Below are 18,288 nucleotides of genomic sequence, written 5' to 3' on the forward strand. Positions count from 1 at the left end.
GGCAGCTCCTGCATCCCAGGGGAGTTCCTGCATCCCAGGGCAGCTCCTGCATCCCAGGGCATCTCCTGCATCCCAGGGCAGCTCCTGCATCCCAGGGGAGCTCCTGCATCCCAGGGGAGTTCCTGCATCCCACGGCAGCTCCTGCATCCCAGGGCAGTTCCTGCATCCCAGGGGAGCTCCTGCATCCCAGGGGAGCTCCTGCATCCCACGGCAACTCCTGCATCCCACAGCAGCTCCTGCATCCCAGGGGAGTTCCTCCATCCCAGGGGAGCTCCTGCATCCCAGGGGAGTTCCTCCATCCCAGGGGAGTTCCTGCATCCCAGGGGAGCTCCTGCATCCCAGGGGAGCTCCTGCATCCCACCCTCACCCACAGCCCTGGGAGAAGCTGTGGGAAGAGGGAGGAACACTCTGGGGACAAAAATAAGCGCATCCATCCAGCCCACTCCTGCAGGGTTTGGAGCTCTGGGCTCTCATTTCCTTGTGGTTTCCAGCTGGCAGCGACATTCCCAGAGCTCAAAAATAGGTGAGGGATGGTTAAATGTGGGGGGCAGGAGCAGGAATGGACAGCCAAGTGCAAACTGTACCCCAAACCACGAGTTCCTGAAGTGTAAAGCACTTCCCTAGGGAAAAACATCTCCTTGGAAGGCATTCCCACCTGGATCCAGAGCAAGAGAAGCTCTGAGGTTGGTGGCCATCACATCTCCCACTATTATTCTCTATATATATAAACTATAAACTTCTCTTTTATATTTTTATATGTACTATAATGTTATATACTATATTTTATAAATATATATATTTTAAAATATATATATATATTTATATATATATATTTATAAATATACACATATAAATATATATATAAATATATATTTATAAATATATATTTATAAATATCTCTCTTTAATATTTTTATATCTGCTATAGTGTTATTGCAGTCATTATTTATTGTTTTATTAGATATTGTATGTAATTATACAGTAACTTTTATTACTATTATTACTGCCATTATTTTAAGCTCTGCACTCTGCCCTTCCTAGGAATTTCCAGGAATAAACACCAATAAGTCAGAGCCCTGATCCCACTGGCCATCCCAAAAAAGCAACAATTCCTCACTCCAGCTCTGCCCTTGGGAAAAGGTGTCTCTTCCACCTCTGTGTGCCAGTATTTGTAGAGAGCAGATCCTATTACCCTATTATTTTATCCTGGAACTGTATTATCCTATTTATTTTTTGTTCTATTATCCTATTATTTGCCATCTTTTATTATCCTATTTATTTCTTATCCTATTATTGATTGTTTTATTCTATTATGTTATTTATTTTTCTTCTGTTACTTATAATTTTATTCTCTTTTCTTATTTAATTTTCTTCTATTATCCAATTTTCTTCTATTACCCTATTATTTCTCATTTTATTCCATTATCCTATTTATTTTTCTTATATTCTCTTATTTACCATCTTATTATCCAATCATTTATCTTTTATCCCATTTTTTTTTATTTTCCTACTTTTTTCCTCCCAGTCAGGCATAGGAAGAGGTCAGAACAAATCCAACCACCCCCAAAACACCTTTTCCTTCCCTTCTGTTTGCCCCAACCCTTAAAAGCATCTCCAAGCAGGCTCCCAAAACCCCAACAATTCCCATCCTTCTCTTCTCCAAGCTTCCCATCTCTAAAGGGAAAAAACCCAATAAATTATTTTTATATTATAATAATAATATTAATTATAATAAGTATAATAAGTATAATAAGTATATTGGGTTTTTTAGATAAATTCAATTAATAAATTTAGATAAATTTGCTCAGGGCCAAGCCAAATCAAATGGGATGGATGGAGCAGCCAAGAGGGAAGTACAAGCTCTGGTGACAAGAGGCTCTTCCTTGAGCAGAGGGAGTGGATGAATCCCTCCTTTTCTCACCTTCCCACCAGGATGCCAGCCTGGAAATGGGATACAGCCCAGGATCACCCCTGTGCTAGTCCTGGCAGCCAAATAGGTGAAACTTCCCACGTGGCCACATCCCCATAGTAAAGGAGGGAAAGCTAAAATTAAATTAAATTCCTTATCCTAAATAAATTCATAAAAATAAATTGAACTATAAATTACTTATTAATCAATAATCACTACATCTGCAAATAGGTCTGCAGAGGTTTTCTCTCCCAGCTCCCCCAAAAAACGCAGAGGATCTCAGGAACCAGGAGGTGAGCTGCAGATTTCCCTGGGTGATGGAACATTTTGGGTTTTCCTCCCGTAAATTGAAAACACGGATCGATGGCAGCTGGAGCAAGAGCTGAAGGGAGGAATTGCCGGTGGGATGTGGAACAAACCATCCCAGGAACAGCACCAGGCCCTGGGCTCTGCCCTTCCAAGGCCCAGTGGCACAAACATCCCGAATCTGATGAAAATAATCCTCTTTGCTTCTTCATCAGCTCCACAGAGGCTCCCAGGTAAAACCAGGAGCACAGGCTCGGCTGCCCATGGATGAGTCCCAGGGGCTGCTCCCCTTCCCAAAGCTGAATCTCCTTCCCAAACTCCGAGGAGCCAGAGGAAGGGGCTGGAGGAGGAACGGGACAGACCAGCCCTGCCCTCTGCCGGCTGCGCCTCCCGGGATGGAAGGGATGGGGGAGCAGAGGAATTCTGCACGGGATGTGGGATGTGGGATGCAGGCTGCAGCCAGACGGGCAGGATTTTGGGATACACACAGCACAGCATCCCAGGCAGCCCTGGGTGACCATGACAAGAGCATCTCTGGTGGCACAGCCTGAGAAACCACCCCCAGCTCTGGCAGGGCTGGTCCCAGAGCCCGGTGCCGATGGGAGGAGGGGGCTCACCTGGCGGTAGGTGCAGATGATGATTTCCCGGAGGTGATAGTGCATGGGGGTCATGGTCTCGCTGACCGTGTCCAGGGCCATGTCCACCTCCTTCTTCATCCTGTGACCCTCAGGAAGGAGCTGGACCACTTTCATCACCACCTGGAGCACGGGCAGGAGCGGCAGGGCTTCACCAGGAGCCTCCCTGCCTTGTCCCACCGCCCCGGAGAGGATCCAGCCCCTCCCAACAAGCAGCCGTGGCTTGAGGTAGCCCTGAAACAGAGCCAGCCCCAGGACTCACCTCAAACTCCCCCTTGGTGTACTTGGCATCAGGCACACTCACGATTTCCTCCTCACTCATCTCAGGGATGCCCTGGGGTGGCCAGAGGGAATTGGGTCATTATGGGCTGCCCAAAAATGCCTGTGCCCAGCCCACCAGGAGCCCCAGCATCCCCCACCTTGCCTCTGCCAGGCACAGCACATGAAAATTTTACCCCTGCCCGAGGAGGGAGCCACATGTCTGGACAGACAGAGGGCTGTTCCAGGCACTGGCTCAGGCTGCCCAGAGAAGCTGTGGCTGCCCCTGGATCCCTGGAAGTGTCCAAGGCCAGGGTGGACGGGGCTTGGAGCAGCCTGGGACAGTGGAAGGTGTCCCTGCCCACAGCAAAGTGGGGGAACTCCGTAAAGAAAAGTTCCTTCCAGCCCAAACCATCCCACAATTCCATGATCTCCCCTGCCCTTACCCCTTGACCCTGGGGAGCTCTCAGGAAGAGGGTAAAGGCTCACCAGGGATTCACTCAGACTTCTGGAGCTCCCTGGGAGTTAGGCACAGCAAATGACAACATACAGATGTCCCCCCCGCCACATTCCACCCTGGCCCTGCCCACACTCCTTCCAACCCTCTGGGCTCTCCAGAGCTTCCCCAGGACCCCACTGGGGGTTGCTGCAGCCTCTCAATACTCACATTGAAGTGCCAGAGGGTGAGGACAGCGATGACCATGGCCGTGGTGGTCCTGCCCCGGCCGCTGGAGCAGTTGAACACGAAGGCTGCCCGCGAGTCCTCGGCCAGGGCGCTCTTCATGGCCTCCAGGAGCCGGTCAAAGTCCTGCCAGGATGAAACCAGTGGGTTTTTAGGGATACTTCCTCACCTTGGGGACCCCCTTTGTCCTACAGCCTCCAGGTTGGAATCCCTCTTTCCTTGCTGCCAGATCCATCCTTGCCCACCTGAAGGCACACAGCCTCGGTATGCAGCATCTCCTGGGGATCCCCCCCTGCCCTGGGAAGCACCCCACCAGCACTGAGCACCCAGGTGACATTCCTGCACAGCATCAGGGCTGGCTTGGGACAGAGGCAGCAGCTCCATCCCCTGCCCAGGGTACCTGCTCCTTGGGAGCACAGAAGTCGGGGATGGGGATGCGGCGGTAGGTGAGTCCCTGGCAGGAATTCTTCTGCTGGCTGAATATCTCCTGTGTGGTCAGGCAGTTCTTGAACATCTTCATCTGCTTATCTGCCTCCAGGTACACCTCCAGCCACTTCTGGCACTTCAGCAGGTCCCCCTTCAGGGCAGCCTCCAGTTTCTGCAGAGGGTGGAGAAACCCTCACTGTAACACCCTCCCCTCCTAATTTTTGCAGGATTTTAATCCATGTTTTTAGAAGCAGGCAAACACCCTCAAGCCCTCACCGGTGCTGCCCAGGTCCCTCTGTGCTTGATGGGAGCCCCAGGGGCATCATTTCCCACCACGCCAGGCAGCTCCTCCATGCAGCCATGCTGCTGCTGGCAGCCAAGCCCCTCCACTGCCTGTCTCCCCTGGAAATCCAGCTGGGAACATCCGCTCCCCTTTCCCCAGATGCCTTTTACCCTTGCTCTCAAGGCATGCTATAAATTCTTCCAGGGCAGATCTCTGCTTTGCTCCCCTGTTCCCAAAGGAAAACAAAACCAGCAGCTCCAGAGGGTGAGGAACCATCAAAGCTTGTGGAAATCACCCATGAGGGTTCCTGGGAACATCCAGCATCTCCCAGAGCTCACCTCCAGCTGCTGGGGCGAGGCAGCAGGCACAGGGATCAGCTCCTCCAGGAGTCCAGGCTCCCTCAGCGTATAGATCTGCTCATTCCCTTCCAGGACCGCTTCCTCCCGGAGGTTGATCCAGACAATGCGGGAGTGCTTCCTCTTGGCATCCGTCAGGTACTGCAGGACGCTGCCCAGGGTCTAAGGAAAGGGTGGGAAAAGGGTGGTGGGAGGGCTGGGAGCCCGATGTGGGGTCCCTGCCCGGCGTGGGATGGTGTCCCTCACCTTGGAGCTGGGCTGTGCTGTCCCATAGACGGGCATTTTGGGCACCCTTCGGAAGTTGGCCACGCTCATCTCCTTGGCGGTGCTCAGCACATCCGGGCAGAAGCGCTCATCCGCCACCTGGAACGGAGCCACGTCCAGGCAAGGCATGCCCCTTCCCACCCTCAGCTTTGCAGCACCCCACAACCCTGCTCAGGACAAGCCCCCAGACTTTTTTCCAGCAGCAGCATCCAGGGCTCAAAGCCCCACAGCAGCATTTCCAAGGCGGGATGTTCTCTTCTTGCAGCACAACAGCCCCGGCCTCCGTCACCCCACCCAGAAAGCACGGAGCTGCTGCCCAGGCTCACATCACAGTGTCACCCTGAAAACTCAGCTTCTGAGCTTGCTAACATGGTTTTCTAAGGACTTTCCCAGGACAGTAACTGTAAACATAGATATGTGTACATTCTTTCTGTTACACGTCTTGTGATGGGCATCTCTCATGGCCAGTGCAGTGAGAAAGTGTTATCCTGACCATCCAATCCCTGGCTGTGTTCAGAAGCCTATAAATCCTGGGAGGAAAAATAAACTCTTCTTCTTTTCACCACACCTCGACCTGTGTCCGTGTGATCTGTTCATCTTCAGTGGTAACATCACGGGATGCTCCAGACACATCCCCATGCACGGGGATCTCTGGATTGAACCCACTGGGATTTATCCTCACAGGGGTCGGGCCAGAAGGAACTTTAAAACCACCCCTTGCTGATGCTGCCAGCAGGACCTGGGCCCAAGACCCCACGGCAGCTGCCCTACAAGGGGCCAACCCTTGGCTTCTCCCAGCCCTCCCCACCTGTGTGAGGCCCACGGGAAGGCGGCGGTGCCAGCTCTGCGGCGCTCACTCACCAGCACGCGCGCGCCCTTGGTGACGAGCTCGGCGGTGACGGTGAGCTCCGAGCAGTTCATGTCCGCCTGCAGCCGGTACAGCTCCGGGTGCCGGCACATCCACCTGCTGAAGCTGAGGGCAAAGCCCAGGGGGTACTGCCGGCGGGGGGCCGGGGGGGACGCACCATCAGCCTGGGCTCTGCTCCCCGCTGCCCGCTGCCCCGCTGAGGAAAAGCCGCCTGGGAAACCGGGGAGGGGGAGGCCGAAACAAAAAGAGGGCAAGGAAGGGGTTTTTGGGTCGTTCTGGAGGGTTTTACCTGCTCGTGAAGGTAGTAGTTGAAAGCGATCAAGTAGAAATAGCGTTCGAGGCTCTGCAGGGTCCTCTGGAGGAAATACTCTTTGGTGCTGCTCCCCTGGAAGCAAAGGAAAGGGAATCTGTGATGCTCAGTGCTGCAGCCCCCAGCAGCCCAGGAGGCTGGGAAAAAGCCCTATAGACACTTTGGATGAACTGCTTTATTTTTTTTAATGAAACATTTCCAGTTTCCCATATTAAATGATGCTCAAAGGCATAAACTCACATTTCAGCTCAAGACAAAAGCTTCCCTATCTTAGCACAAGGACACACTGGGAGCAGTTCCAACCAGCCCATGCTGTCACATGGACACACTGTCTGGCTGGGGACAAACCCAAGGGGATGGGTCTGGAAAAGGCAAGGTCCTATCCCCATTCCAGCCATCCCCACGGCCTTTAGATGAAATGCTCAGGCAGGGGCATCCCTGGGGAGAGAGGGCTCCATGCCAGCCACACACCCTGCAATATCCTTCATTTCCAAGTGTCTCCCCTTTCCATATCCAAAAGTATCCTCATGCCTGTGTTTCCAGCAAGCTCTCCTCCTCCTCCTCCTCTTTAGCCACCTCCACAGTCCAGGAATATTCTCTACCACAGCTATTCCCTCTCCAGGAGTGAACTCAAACCCTCGGGATTTTCCGTAATTCAGAAACCTCGGGGCGGGCAGTTTGTACCTCTGAGCATCCCATCCAATAAATAAACCTGGCACCAGGTAAGGAGCACCCAGCAGGGCATCCACAAACATCCCCAGAGAGCCTCTTGGAAGCCACTTCCCAGGCCAGGATGGAAAACCCTTTAAGATGGAGCCGTGTCCAGGGGTCAGCTCGGCGAGCGGGGTTTGCTCATCCCTGACATTACGTGGCTGACTCATGAATATTTACTTGTTCTCCACAGAGAAATCCGGCCTGCAGTCATTTATCAAGAGGAAAGGCAGCAGGATTTGCTCTGGAAACTCAAAACAAAGCCTGTGGGGATGGAGCCCTGCCAGGTTTGCCGGCAGCACCGACAGCAGAGCGGTGCTGCCTCCCGAGCACTCAGATTCCTGCAATAAAATCCATCCCAGTGCTCTCAACCAAGGCAAACCTCCTAACATTCCCCTTAAACAGGCTATGGGTGGAAAGTGGAATGATCCACTCGTGCTTCAGCCCTGGAAAGCCGGGTATTGTGGGAGTCTGGCTGCTCAGCATCCCACACCAAGATTCACCTGCACCTCCACCACTTAAATGTCCATTTCTGCCCCCCAAGCCCAGGCAGAACCCCACAGACATCATTCCTCCATGTCCAGAAAAGCCCCTCCTCCCCCCAAAACCAAGCAGCTCACCCAGTACCACTCCAACACAAAGAAGTCCAGGCTTGTTTTCCGATGACTGAGCATTATCTCCTCTCCCCTCCTCACCCTCCATGTGCCCCCAGCACATTTTCCTGGCCCCTCGCCACTGTTTAAACCTGCTCTTGCTCCACAAAGACTTCAAATAAACACTCCTTGAGGCTTATTTACGGCAGTCCCCCAGCCATTTGTCTCCCAGGAGTTCAGGATGACACAGGGCAGCTTTCCCCAGCAGGGAAAAGTCATGGAAAGGCTTCAAGGCAATGGGAAAACCCCCTGTCCCATGCCCAACCTTCCCCTGCTAGACAAGAGAACCTGCCAGGACATGAGCAATGCCAAATCCACCCTAAAAGGGAACAGAGGAGTATAAAATTTGGGATTTGCCACTAAACATCAAAAAAAGTGACACTAAATGCCTTCTTTTCCCATTGCTTAATCATTTTCACGTTTTTTGGGTTTTTTTGCCACAGGACACCTGGTTTGAGGTTGCCCTTTACAGCCAGCTCCAGCACTTCCACTCCACACTCAACATTTAAATGGCAAAATTAACCTCCAAAAAAACTGGGATCAGAGCAGCACTTCCACCTGAGCATCCAACCTCCTTCCATCACCTGGTGAGGAGCCCCCTCACCAGGATGGGCAGGGAGGAGCACAGCTTTCCAGCACAGAAAGCCACCCTGATAGCTCTTCAAAACAAGAGGAAAAAACATAAATCTACAGCTAGAGGAGCTTGACCTTGGGTGACTATATTTGCAGTGATCCCTCCCAGCTCCCAAGGACTTTTACCATCCAGGCTGATATCGATTTTCTAATTTTAGAGCTGATGAAATCAGAGCATGGGTTATTATTTGCCCCCAAGGTCATCTACCAGAAGCAGTAGCAAAGCCCAAACCAGTCAGTTTTCCCCCCTCAGACTGCTCCATTTTATGGCTTTTAAAATAAGTGAATAAAAGGGAAAAAAAAAAAAAAAAGAATAAGAGACACTCCACAACCTTCCAGGTTTCATATCACTGGGAAATCTCCAGCTCACAGGAAGCTTTGGGTTTCCAGAATTTACATTCTTCTCATCCCGGCGCAAAAACAGCTCAGTGAATCTCCTGGTGCCGATGGCTCGCATCCGAGCAATCCTCTGATTACCTGGATCTGATAGTCCTCCCCAATCCCTTCCAGCTTCTTCTTGTACTCGTAGATGGCTTCCTTCATGTTGTGCATCTCCGAGCAGGAGGCGATGGCACCATCCACCTCGGGAGGAGCAAGAGGGAAATTGCTCCATAAGCCTCGGATCTGGGGGGGAAACTCCATCCCTCCCTCCCAGCCACCTCACCAGAGGGTTCACCAGCACCCCCTTACCTCCTCCACTATCTGCTGGCCTTTGGGGACCATCTCCATGAAGGTCTGGATGACACGGAGCCTGTCCTTAGGAGATGTCTTAGGCAAGTGGGGGAAGCTGCGGTGGAAGAAGGAGGAAATCAAACCAGCCCCAGGGGGAATGGGCATTCCCCCAGTCCTGCCCTGGGGGCTGCTCTGCTTACTCAGGCTTCTGGGCAGCTCCTCGGTGGTGGTGGAGCACCAGGGTGCCCATGGCCATGGCCAGGTTGGTCCTGCCCACACCGGTCTGGCAGCCGAAGAGCAGCGCAGGCGGGGGTCTGCCGGGGTCCCGCAGCAGCAGGCTGGGGCTCTCCTAGGAGGGAAAGGACGCATGGATGGATGGATGGATGGATGGAAACCCCCAGCAGCTTCCAGGAGAGCCAGGTCTGCCCCATCAGTGGCTGGGATGGAGGTGACAGCCATGCCCAGGCATGGAGAGGTGGGTGGCATCTCCCTTCTCCTCAGGGGATGGGGTGGATGGAGCAGGACAGGACAATGGGTGGCCCACCCACTGCATTCCCCTGCCCAGTTCCCTCTCCATCCACCAGTCTGCCCACCCTACTGGAGACATTCCCACCACTCATCCCCAACCCACTGAGATTTCATCTTCCAGAATGTAAAAACAAAACAAAACAAAAAAGCAGCTCTGACATGGAAAACCTTTGCACCAAAGGCAGATCATTCCTATCAAAGCCACTTAGGGAAGAGCTGCCTGGAGGTGTCCAGGGATGCTCATTTCTAGCCAGGGATAGGGATGAACTGCTGGACAACATGGACTTCTCCAGCAGGACACTACAGCCAGGGGAGCAGGATCTGCAGGCACAGGCATCCTCTGACAGAGTTAAGGAAAACCAGAAGGTGCTCTCAGGTAGCCGCGGTCTCTGACACAGCACAGGAGCAAATCCCAGCCCAAGGAGGCCCCACGGATCAAGTGCTTTCCCTCAGCTCACCCTGAGGAAGCGGATGAAAGCGTCAAACTGCTCCTCCAACGGGGCTCCCTCAGCGGGCAGGGGCAGCCGGTGGTACCTGCCAGGATGGGGACAGCCCTGGTTAGGACGGGACCACAAAAGGGCTTCATCCCCACCACCGTGGAGGCTACGCGGCTTAAGAGGCGCCAAGAGCCCCGACCACGCGTGAGGAGGAGGAGGAGGAGGAGGAGGAGGGAAGGACCTGTAGGAGGGCTGGAGGAAGACAGGTCTGCGATAGACCTCCTCGGTGACCTGGATGTCCTCGTCACCCTGCACCCGCACGGCGTGGGGCTCGTCCCGCAGCCGCTCGATGTCGTTGTACACGTAGTAGACGCCCTCGCTCAGCTGCGCGAAGTCGCGGATCTACGCGGAGAAGGCCCCGTCGCAACCCCCTCCGCTGGAGCTCCTCTGGAGCGGCGGGATGCGCACCCTTCCCCGTCCCAGCTCACCTCCTTGCGGATGGCCAGCTCCAGGCTCTCCGCCCGCGCGCCCCGCTGCAGGCGCTGCAGGTTCTCGTGGAGGTTCTCCTTGCCCCGGGGGGTGTAGGACACAAAGTCCCCCTCCAGCCGCAGGAAGACCACGGGCTCCTCGCGGACGCAGAAGAAGACGCATTCCTGCAAACAGCCGGGGAGAGGCCGTCTAAAGGCTCTCCTGGCTTTTTTCCCCACCCCAGCTGCCACCCTCCCACCAACCTTGTGGCCTTCTCTCTGCAGCTTCTGCAGCACGAGCTTGAAGCCGTTGAGGCTGGGCTGCCCCATCCCGAACACGGCGTAACCTCCTTTGGCCTGCCGGAAGTTGGGAGCGCCGCAGCTGCCGGTAGTGTTCAAAACATCTAATTTTCCATATACGTCCCTGACCATGAAGTATTTCCCCTGCAAAATATCAGAAGAGAGAAGGTGGGGCATCGGTGGATTTGACCAAGGTGGGACTTCAACACAGCTGAGCGTAAAAGTGGCTTTTTCTACCTGACCTTCAAAATGAGCCCCCCAAAAACAGTCCTGAGGTTCCCAAAGCCCAGGATGAAATGAGCTGGGTGATGAAATCAGTGGCAGAGATGCTCACCTGCACCAGGTAGTGCTCCAGCGTGGCCTCAGAAATGCGTCCCACCGTGTAGTTGGCCTTCAGCAGGTCATCGTGGATCTGGAACTCCTCCCTGCAGTTGTACCTGCAAGAGCCACAGGTGGGCAGAGGGAAAGAATAATGGCATGGGTCAAGATCAAAACAAACCCCAACATTTAGAGAAATATGGGTGGAGAAACGCAGAGTTTTGGAGGCTGCCCAGGACTTACGTGATGACCACAGGTGCCACTTTGTTGGTGATGATGGACTTGGCCTTGCTGTTGTGGAGCCCCAGGGTCTGGAAGGAGTGGATGCTGAGGGAGTGCTGGTCCTCCATGCTGCCGTCTCCTGGCGCCCGGTTCTCCAGGGGGGATGCCGAGACCGCCTGCTGCGCCGCGCTGGCCGTCGTACCCATCACCCGTGGGCAGCTGTGCCAGGAAGGGGGGAGAAAAAACAAGACAAAACAAAATTAAAATCAACAAGGAGGGAGAGGAAAAAAAAAAAAAAAAAAAAAAAAAGAAAAGAAAAGAAAAGGAGGAATCTATTTTTCAGCCGCTCCTGATTTAGGATGGGAAAATCCCAGGCAGGCACAGGGCAACCCCCTGCTGACAGCCGGCCAGGGAAGGCACGCTGAGCCAGCCCTTTCCCTCCTGCTCCCACAAAAGGCTTTCTTCCTGCCTGCCTTGCAGCTTGCTCCATCGGGGAGGTGAAAGCAGGGCTGAGGAGGGAGGGAGGGGGGGTGATGTGGGGGGAAATAAAGGGCGAAAGGCTGGATCCGGTCCCTAAAATCTGCTGAGTCAGCACACGGCGGCGCAGCCTGAGCCTCTCGTCCCCTGCTTTCCCAGTCCCCCTCCCCGCACGGAAAAGTCTGGAACAGAGAGCACGTGGGATGGATATTCGGCAATTTCGGGTGTAGGAGAGCGCCTGGAGCCAGTCCGCTGGAAGCAGCCGGGTATCCCCATCCCTGGGATGGGGGGGGACCCCAAAAGCAGCCCCGGCTTGGTCCCCAGGGAGCTCATCCCTGAACAAGGATGGAATCAAAAGGGCTGGGAGCATCCCGCCACACTCCAGCGGTCCGGGACAATGAGCCGACTGTCTGCGCCAGCCAGGGCCGGATCCTGGCTTCCCAACCAAGCGAGAGATGGCAAAGGGGCAGCCTGGAAAAGACAAAAACTCTGCCCGCTCCTAACGAGATGGTCCCCAGTAAAACCTCCTTTGTGCTGCATGGGAATAACCCTGGCAGCACCCCAAGGGGGACGGTACCTGCTCCGAGGCGATGCTCAGCGCTGGGAATTCCGGGAATGGCTTTAACCCAGCCCTACAAATCCTTCTGCAGCTGCTCCTCCTGCCTTACAGGCAGCACAGGATCAATCCCCTACTGCAATCCCAGCGAATGTGATGCCCCCAGCAGCTGCAAATGCTTCAAGTGGGGGGGAAAAGCCTGCGGAAAATGTGCTATTTCTAGACGACTGTGCCCAGGCACACATTTTTCCCCTCCTCCCCATCTTCCTTCCCCGCTCCGCAGAAAACTTGTTGCTCTACTGTGAATTTTCTGCACCATTAGGCAGCCTGGTTTCTTTTACACACAAGAGCAGAGAGGGGGAGGAAAAAAAACAAAAACAGCTGCTTCAGGCCAGTGCAGCTTCTCCAAGTCCTCTTGAGTGTTTCTTTCACGTAAAAAATCGTGAGGGCAAAAATAAAGCAGGGAAAAAAATATATATAGAGGGAAGTTTTGAGTGTTTCAGAGCAAGAGCTCGTGGCTCTGGAGAGCTCAGGCAGCAAGCAGAATGGGGCACCCAGCCAGGATGCTTTTTTTTCCCTAATCTTGCTCAGAATGGGTGAATCTTTTCAACACCAATCCCTCTGGATTTGCTCCAGCCATCCCCACGTTGGATGATGGAGATTCCTTCCCCCCCAGTTTCCAGGCACACAGCTTCTGTATTTCCTTGGTCTTTCTCCCCTCCCCACAGACACCCACCTCCACCCTAAAACCTATTTTCCCGGCAAACCACACCAAAAAATACCAGGCATAAAAGACGCCGGGCAGATTTGGAAATTGTCTTTCAAGCCACAAAATGAATGGAGAGAGGAAATCACATCTCAGCTTCTTCCCCCACTCCCTGCTTAGGCTGGGCAGGCAAAACCAAGCAAGGAAAGTAGTGAAATTACCCAAAGTGGGTGCTTAGGAAAGCCATGGAACAGCTCTAAAAAGCCACAGGAAGAGGGAAGTGCTGGTGTTATCCACATGGGAGCAGCTATTTACTGGTATTTCTGCATCTGTGGGAGCACACCCCCCTCAGTGCCCACTCTGCAAACTGGAACACAAGCTGGGGTGGGTAGGGAAGCAAAAGGAAAACAGATAAAATTATCTTGTCTGAAAACTTTCCTAAATATTGCTGGTGGATGCAACGGGAAGGGATGCAACGAAGCCACTATCACAGACCAGCCAAAGGAAGCAGGAGATTCCCTGGCCAGGACCAGCCCACCAAAGGGCACTGGATCAGCCCAACTATCATTATTTTCCCCATCACAGTTAGCAAACACTGTGAGAAGTTCCTGCACTGGAACAGGACACCCAGAGAAGTTGTCAATGCCTTAGCCCTCAAAATGTTCAAGGCTTGGAGCAACCTGGTCTAATGGAAGGTGTCCCTGCTCATGGCAGAGGGTTGGAACGAGATGATCTCAAAGGTCCTTCCCACCCCAAACCCTTCTGGGATTCTATGATTCCAAGTTAGGAGGTTGAGAAGCAAACCACATGGGTTTTATGATGGTACTAGCCATCAGCTGGGATGGGTTGGTTTTGAGCATCCCTTCCCTTTCACCACACAGTATTTGGGGGTTTCCTTCCTAGGAGAGAGAGGATGCAGAGACAATATCCCCCTGCACAGCATCCTGCCCTCCTGTCTGCACCTCATCCTTCTTTTTTGGGAACAAACCCCAGAAAACCTCCCCCAGCCAGCAGCTCATCTTTTCACAGACCCCAAAGCCAAGCCTGAGATCAATCGTGGCCAAGGTTCCTGAACAAAGAGCCCATTTTTCTCCCCAGCAGCCAGAAGAACCAACACCCTGCACGAGGGCATCCCACCAAACAAACCGGCAGTGTTCCTCCCCAGGTGTTCCGCCTAAATTCAAAGCACCGCCGATTAATTATTATACCGAAAAATCATTAATTATTCTTGCTGCCTAATGAGAAAGCAGAGCCTTCTGGGTGGGCAAGGCAGAAGAGCTTCCCTTCCCCTCCAGACCCCGTTTCAAAACACCCAGCTCCGCCAAGCTTGGACAGGGAACGCCAGCGGAGCCGCCGGCGGCAGCAGGAGCATCCCAAGAATTCCACTTGAGCGTCGCAAAGGATCCCACAGAAGTCAGGACTCTGTAACAGTGCTCAGCCCTCCACCTTCCCACCTCTCCCCCTCTGCCTGGCACAGGGGTTATTCCCACACCCGGGGACCTGGCGAGGACTCAAAGCTGGAGCAAACAATGGACTAAATATAGTGGGAGGAGGTCGTGCTGCAGCTGCAGGATGCATCTGCCCCGGCCACCGCGCCGAGGAGGAAGCGTGCACTTGCCTGGCCGCCTCATTGTCAGCAGGAAATAAATCAAATAAATCTCCTTCCGTGCATCCTCGAGATATTTTATAGCTTTTAAAGCTCTCCTAAATGAAAAGCAAAGCCCTTTGGGAAGAAGCAGCGGCAATGGCAGCGTTCCTCCTAGAGGATCCATCTTTCCTCGGTGTGGAAGCTTTTCAGGATGGAGTTGGCAGGGATGGATGGATCCTCGAGGGAGCGAGGGGCACCCCTGGAGCAGTGCTGAGCCAAGCAGGGAGGCAGGAAACACCACAGGCCAGCAGGAAGCTCCGGTGCAGCCGGAGGGGCATCACCAGAGCCCGGAGGAAGCGCTGGAGCTGAGCCCCAGCGTGCTCTTTAACCCTCTTTTTTAAAAAAAAAAGCACAGTGAAAATTAATTAACACACAAACAGCTTCAGCCTGTCTCTGCTGGGAGATATCCCACAGCAAAGGCTGCATGGGAGCCCGGCTCCTGTTGTTCCAGGTGATGCCGGAAGGAAGCGGCCCAGCTTCTTAAAAAGACATAATAAAACAAAAAAATAAAGGTGAGAAATAACACATTAAAGCTGAGGATGGTTTGGAACGCGTTGTCCAGCCACCGAGCTGGGAGGGTGAAATAAGGCAAAGAACACAAATGCCTGAAATCAACCTAAAAGGCAGGAAAAGGCCCTGGAAAGGCAACTTTGCAGCAGGCAGTTCTGTTTTTATAAGTCTTGACTGATTTATTAATATCTTTAAGGGAGCAAAAGCAACCGCCCTCCATCCTCATGAGCTCCTCAGAGAGCCAGTGGTAAAGGCCAAAAATATAACTAAATAAGCAGCATTTCCTAGAAAGTCCAGAGGTATTTCCCAGTCAGGCTGGGACCGGTGCTGCCGATCCCCCCACCAGCGCTGGTGGGATGCCTGCCCCCAAATCCAAGTGGGAGCATCCCAAATAACGAGGATTTCACACCCCCTCTCCAGCATGCTCCTGTCTTTTGGCAGAAAAACCGAGTGCCACATCCCCATCCTCCATGTGACCAACTCTTCTTTAGTTACTTGATTTAAAACTCCTCACCCTGAAGCCAGGGAAAGCTGTTTGAGACAGGGAATGGAGAAGGAGAAAAAGTCACCCCAAAAACGGGGATGCCAATCTGCTCCCCACCGTGAGGAGGATGCTAATATCCATCGGGAATGGCACGCAGGCTGCAGCCCTTCTTCACAAACCTGCTTTGCATTATTAATAACCTGCCTTGCTAAGCACAGCCTGGGAGGAATTACATCCCTGCAAGTGTCGGATGGGGCATGGAGCAACCTGGTCTGGTGGAAGGTGTCCCTGCCCATGGCAGGGGGTGGCATGAGATGACCTTTAAGGTCCCTTCCAACCCATTCAGTTTTGCAAAGAGCCCACCTGTAACTGCTGCCTCGCACCCCCCAACTTTTAAGACCCGCTGAGAGGTTCCCTCAGGCATCCCAGCCACCCCTGCTGTTTTTTGGGCAGGCAGGAGATGCTTGGGCTGCTTGCTGTTTTGCTGAGGGGTTTTATCAATGAGCAGCAACAGAAAGAGGAACAAAGCCCTGACTCGGAAGCACCAGCGTTGCCAGTTTTGCCGTCAGCTCGCTGCCAGTGGTTTCAAGGTCTGTGAGCACACCCGCCTGAAGGGTTTCCTTTCAGTAGCACAAAGAAAAAAAAAACAAAAACAAAAACAACAAATAAAAACCCATAAAACATGAAGATAAAGGCTGGGGGCATCTCCAAAGAGACCTGTGGGTAAAGCTTTAGTCCGACACTCTCCAAGAAGCACCACAGCCCTGGCCAGCGCCACGCAGAGCCGGCCGGGGAGTTTTGGGAAGGAGAGGGCTATGATTTTGTGCTATTCATAGCTAACCACGGCTCCCCTCCCAGCGAGGGGAAGGCTGCCGGAGCAACGGGACGGCTCCTTTTACACGGGATGGCTTTTCAGAGCTGCAGACCACACCTTTCCCAGGACAAGCAGCACCTTATGCCCGCCAGCACGGTGGTTTGGGATGCAGTAGGACTCGGAGCTCACAGATCAAATCTCCCCCGCCCCGCTCTCTTAATAAATAAAGCAAAAATTAAGCAAATCCCAGGGGAGTTTTGCTCACAACGGAGACCTGCCCGTTATTTTTAGGCTCCGTGCAAAGACATAATCACTTCCTGCCTTCCAGGAAGGAAATGTCCCACCACCGCTGCCTGTCTGCCTCCTCCTCGGGCAATGCCTGCCTGCTCCCAGCCCAGCCACCCCAAAACCCGCTGTTTCCTCCCATCCAGGGGAGAAAAACAACGGGAGCACAGCTCGGGATGGGAGGGGTGCCAGGGCCAGGAGCGCTGAGCTGAGTTCGCTCCGCCGGCAGCCGGAGGATGCACGGGGGAAAGGGCAGGGAAGCAGGTCCGGAAAAGTCCGGCAGCCATCGGAAACGCAGCCTGGATGAGGTTTCTGGAAGTTTTCAGCCCCGAGGAGCCGGGCAGGAGCTCAGCGGGAGCAGGCAGCCTTGCTCCTAGGGCATCCTCGGTGGCACACGGGGGTCGGGAGCCCGCCGGGCTCTGCGCCACCCCCCGCACGTGCCCGTCCCGGGCTTCCCGTTCCTCCCGTGCTCCCTAAACGGGAGCCAAAACCCCCGACCTCGGCCGCATCTGCTCCTCTTCCTCCTCCATCTTCATCCTCCGGCCACCCCGCACCTCCCCCGCTACCAGAGCCTGCACCCCAAGCGGATTTTTGGGGGTGCAAGGGAGGCACGGCCAAGAGATGCAAATCCCAAAACTCACTCCGGGGGACTGGAGCCGCAGCCGGCCGACAGCCGTGCCGGGCTCCCAGCCCGCTGGGGCTGGCTTCCAGGCCAAAAGAAGGAGAGAAAAACCCCTTTTAAATAGGAAACGCAACTGCAAAGGCAGGAGAGGCGGGAGAATGCCATCCGCGGGGCGGATGCTGGGCCTCAGAACTAGTGATCCATCTATTTTCCAGAGGTTTGGAGCCCAGCGTCGGCTCCGGATAAACCCTCCTCGCCACGGCTGGGGCACCGCATGGCCCAGGGGCAAAATAAACCTTCTCCCCATTGTCCCGCCTGCCTTGGCTTGGGGGGGACACAGCCCCGCCCAAGAAGCCCCCCGAGTGCCCATCACGACCCCCACGGAGGGTGGGGGGGCTGGGAGGTGGGGGGACACCTTCGAGGGCTGCTCCTGCCCCCTCCATCCCCTTCCCACCGCACCGGGCCGGGAAACGAGCCCCCACCACCCCCGGGGAGGGGATGAGAGGGGTCCCGGAGGCTCGGGAGCATGCCCGGGATCGGGGACGGGGCGCGGAGCGGGGCAGGATGCCCGCTCCCGGGGGGGTTGGAGAGGGGGAGAACACCCAGTCCCGGAGCTCGGGGGGAAGAATGCCCGGCTCGCTGAGAGGGGATGCTCGGTCTCGGCGGGGATACGGTACCTGGGCGGCTCCGGGGCTCAGCTCCCGCGCCGGGCCGGCCGCGCCGTCGGGCGCCCCATGGGGGCGGCGGGAGCGGTGGCGGGAGCGCAGCCCCGCGGCCGCGCCGAGCGCCGGCGCCTCGGCGGGGGAGGGACCGGGGCGGGCACCGGGATGGGGCCGAGGGGCGTCCGGGACCGCCCCCTCCCGCGACACGCCCCCGGGACCGCCCCCAGCACCGCCGGGACACCCCCGGGCCACGGCGGCGACACCTCGGGGACAGCCGGCAGGCGGCA

The 18,288-nt window shown here is 54.8% G+C and overlaps 1 protein-coding gene across 2 annotated transcripts in view; it reads right to left on the reverse strand.

Moving 5' to 3' along the window:
• PALD1 (phosphatase domain containing paladin 1) overlaps nt 1-18,116 on the reverse strand; it is a 21,992-nt gene extending 3,876 nt beyond the window's left edge. The window contains exons 1-18 of one of the 2 annotated variants that reach the window (XM_015632635.3): nt 18,017-18,116; nt 11,259-11,456; nt 11,032-11,134; nt 10,662-10,841; nt 10,419-10,583; nt 10,172-10,332; nt 9,952-10,027; nt 9,166-9,314; nt 8,984-9,080; nt 8,771-8,875; nt 6,276-6,371; nt 5,980-6,114; nt 5,101-5,217; nt 4,837-5,016; nt 4,190-4,387; nt 3,775-3,915; nt 3,112-3,183; nt 2,832-2,972 (exon numbers count right to left, since the gene is read on the reverse strand). In XM_015632635.3, coding sequence (XP_015488121.1) covers nt 2,832-2,972; nt 3,112-3,183; nt 3,775-3,915; nt 4,190-4,387; nt 4,837-5,016; nt 5,101-5,217; nt 5,980-6,114; nt 6,276-6,371; nt 8,771-8,875; nt 8,984-9,080; nt 9,166-9,314; nt 9,952-10,027; nt 10,172-10,332; nt 10,419-10,583; nt 10,662-10,841; nt 11,032-11,134; nt 11,259-11,443 — 2,301 coding nt within the window. In that variant the 5' untranslated portion in view covers nt 11,444-11,456; nt 18,017-18,116. Of the gene's footprint in view, nt 1-2,831; nt 2,973-3,111; nt 3,184-3,774; nt 3,916-4,189; nt 4,388-4,836; nt 5,017-5,100; nt 5,218-5,979; nt 6,115-6,275; nt 6,372-8,770; nt 8,876-8,983; nt 9,081-9,165; nt 9,315-9,951; nt 10,028-10,171; nt 10,333-10,418; nt 10,584-10,661; nt 10,842-11,031; nt 11,135-11,258; nt 11,457-12,291; nt 12,310-18,016 lie in introns of those variants that run through there. The other variant, XM_015632636.3, reaches the window with a different exon arrangement.
• Nucleotides 18,117-18,288: the final 172 nt, after the last annotated feature.

Source organism: Parus major, chromosome 6, assembly GCF_001522545.3.
Source record: "Parus major isolate Abel chromosome 6, Parus_major1.1, whole genome shotgun sequence".
NCBI classification, from domain to species: Eukaryota; Metazoa; Chordata; class Aves; order Passeriformes; family Paridae; genus Parus; species Parus major.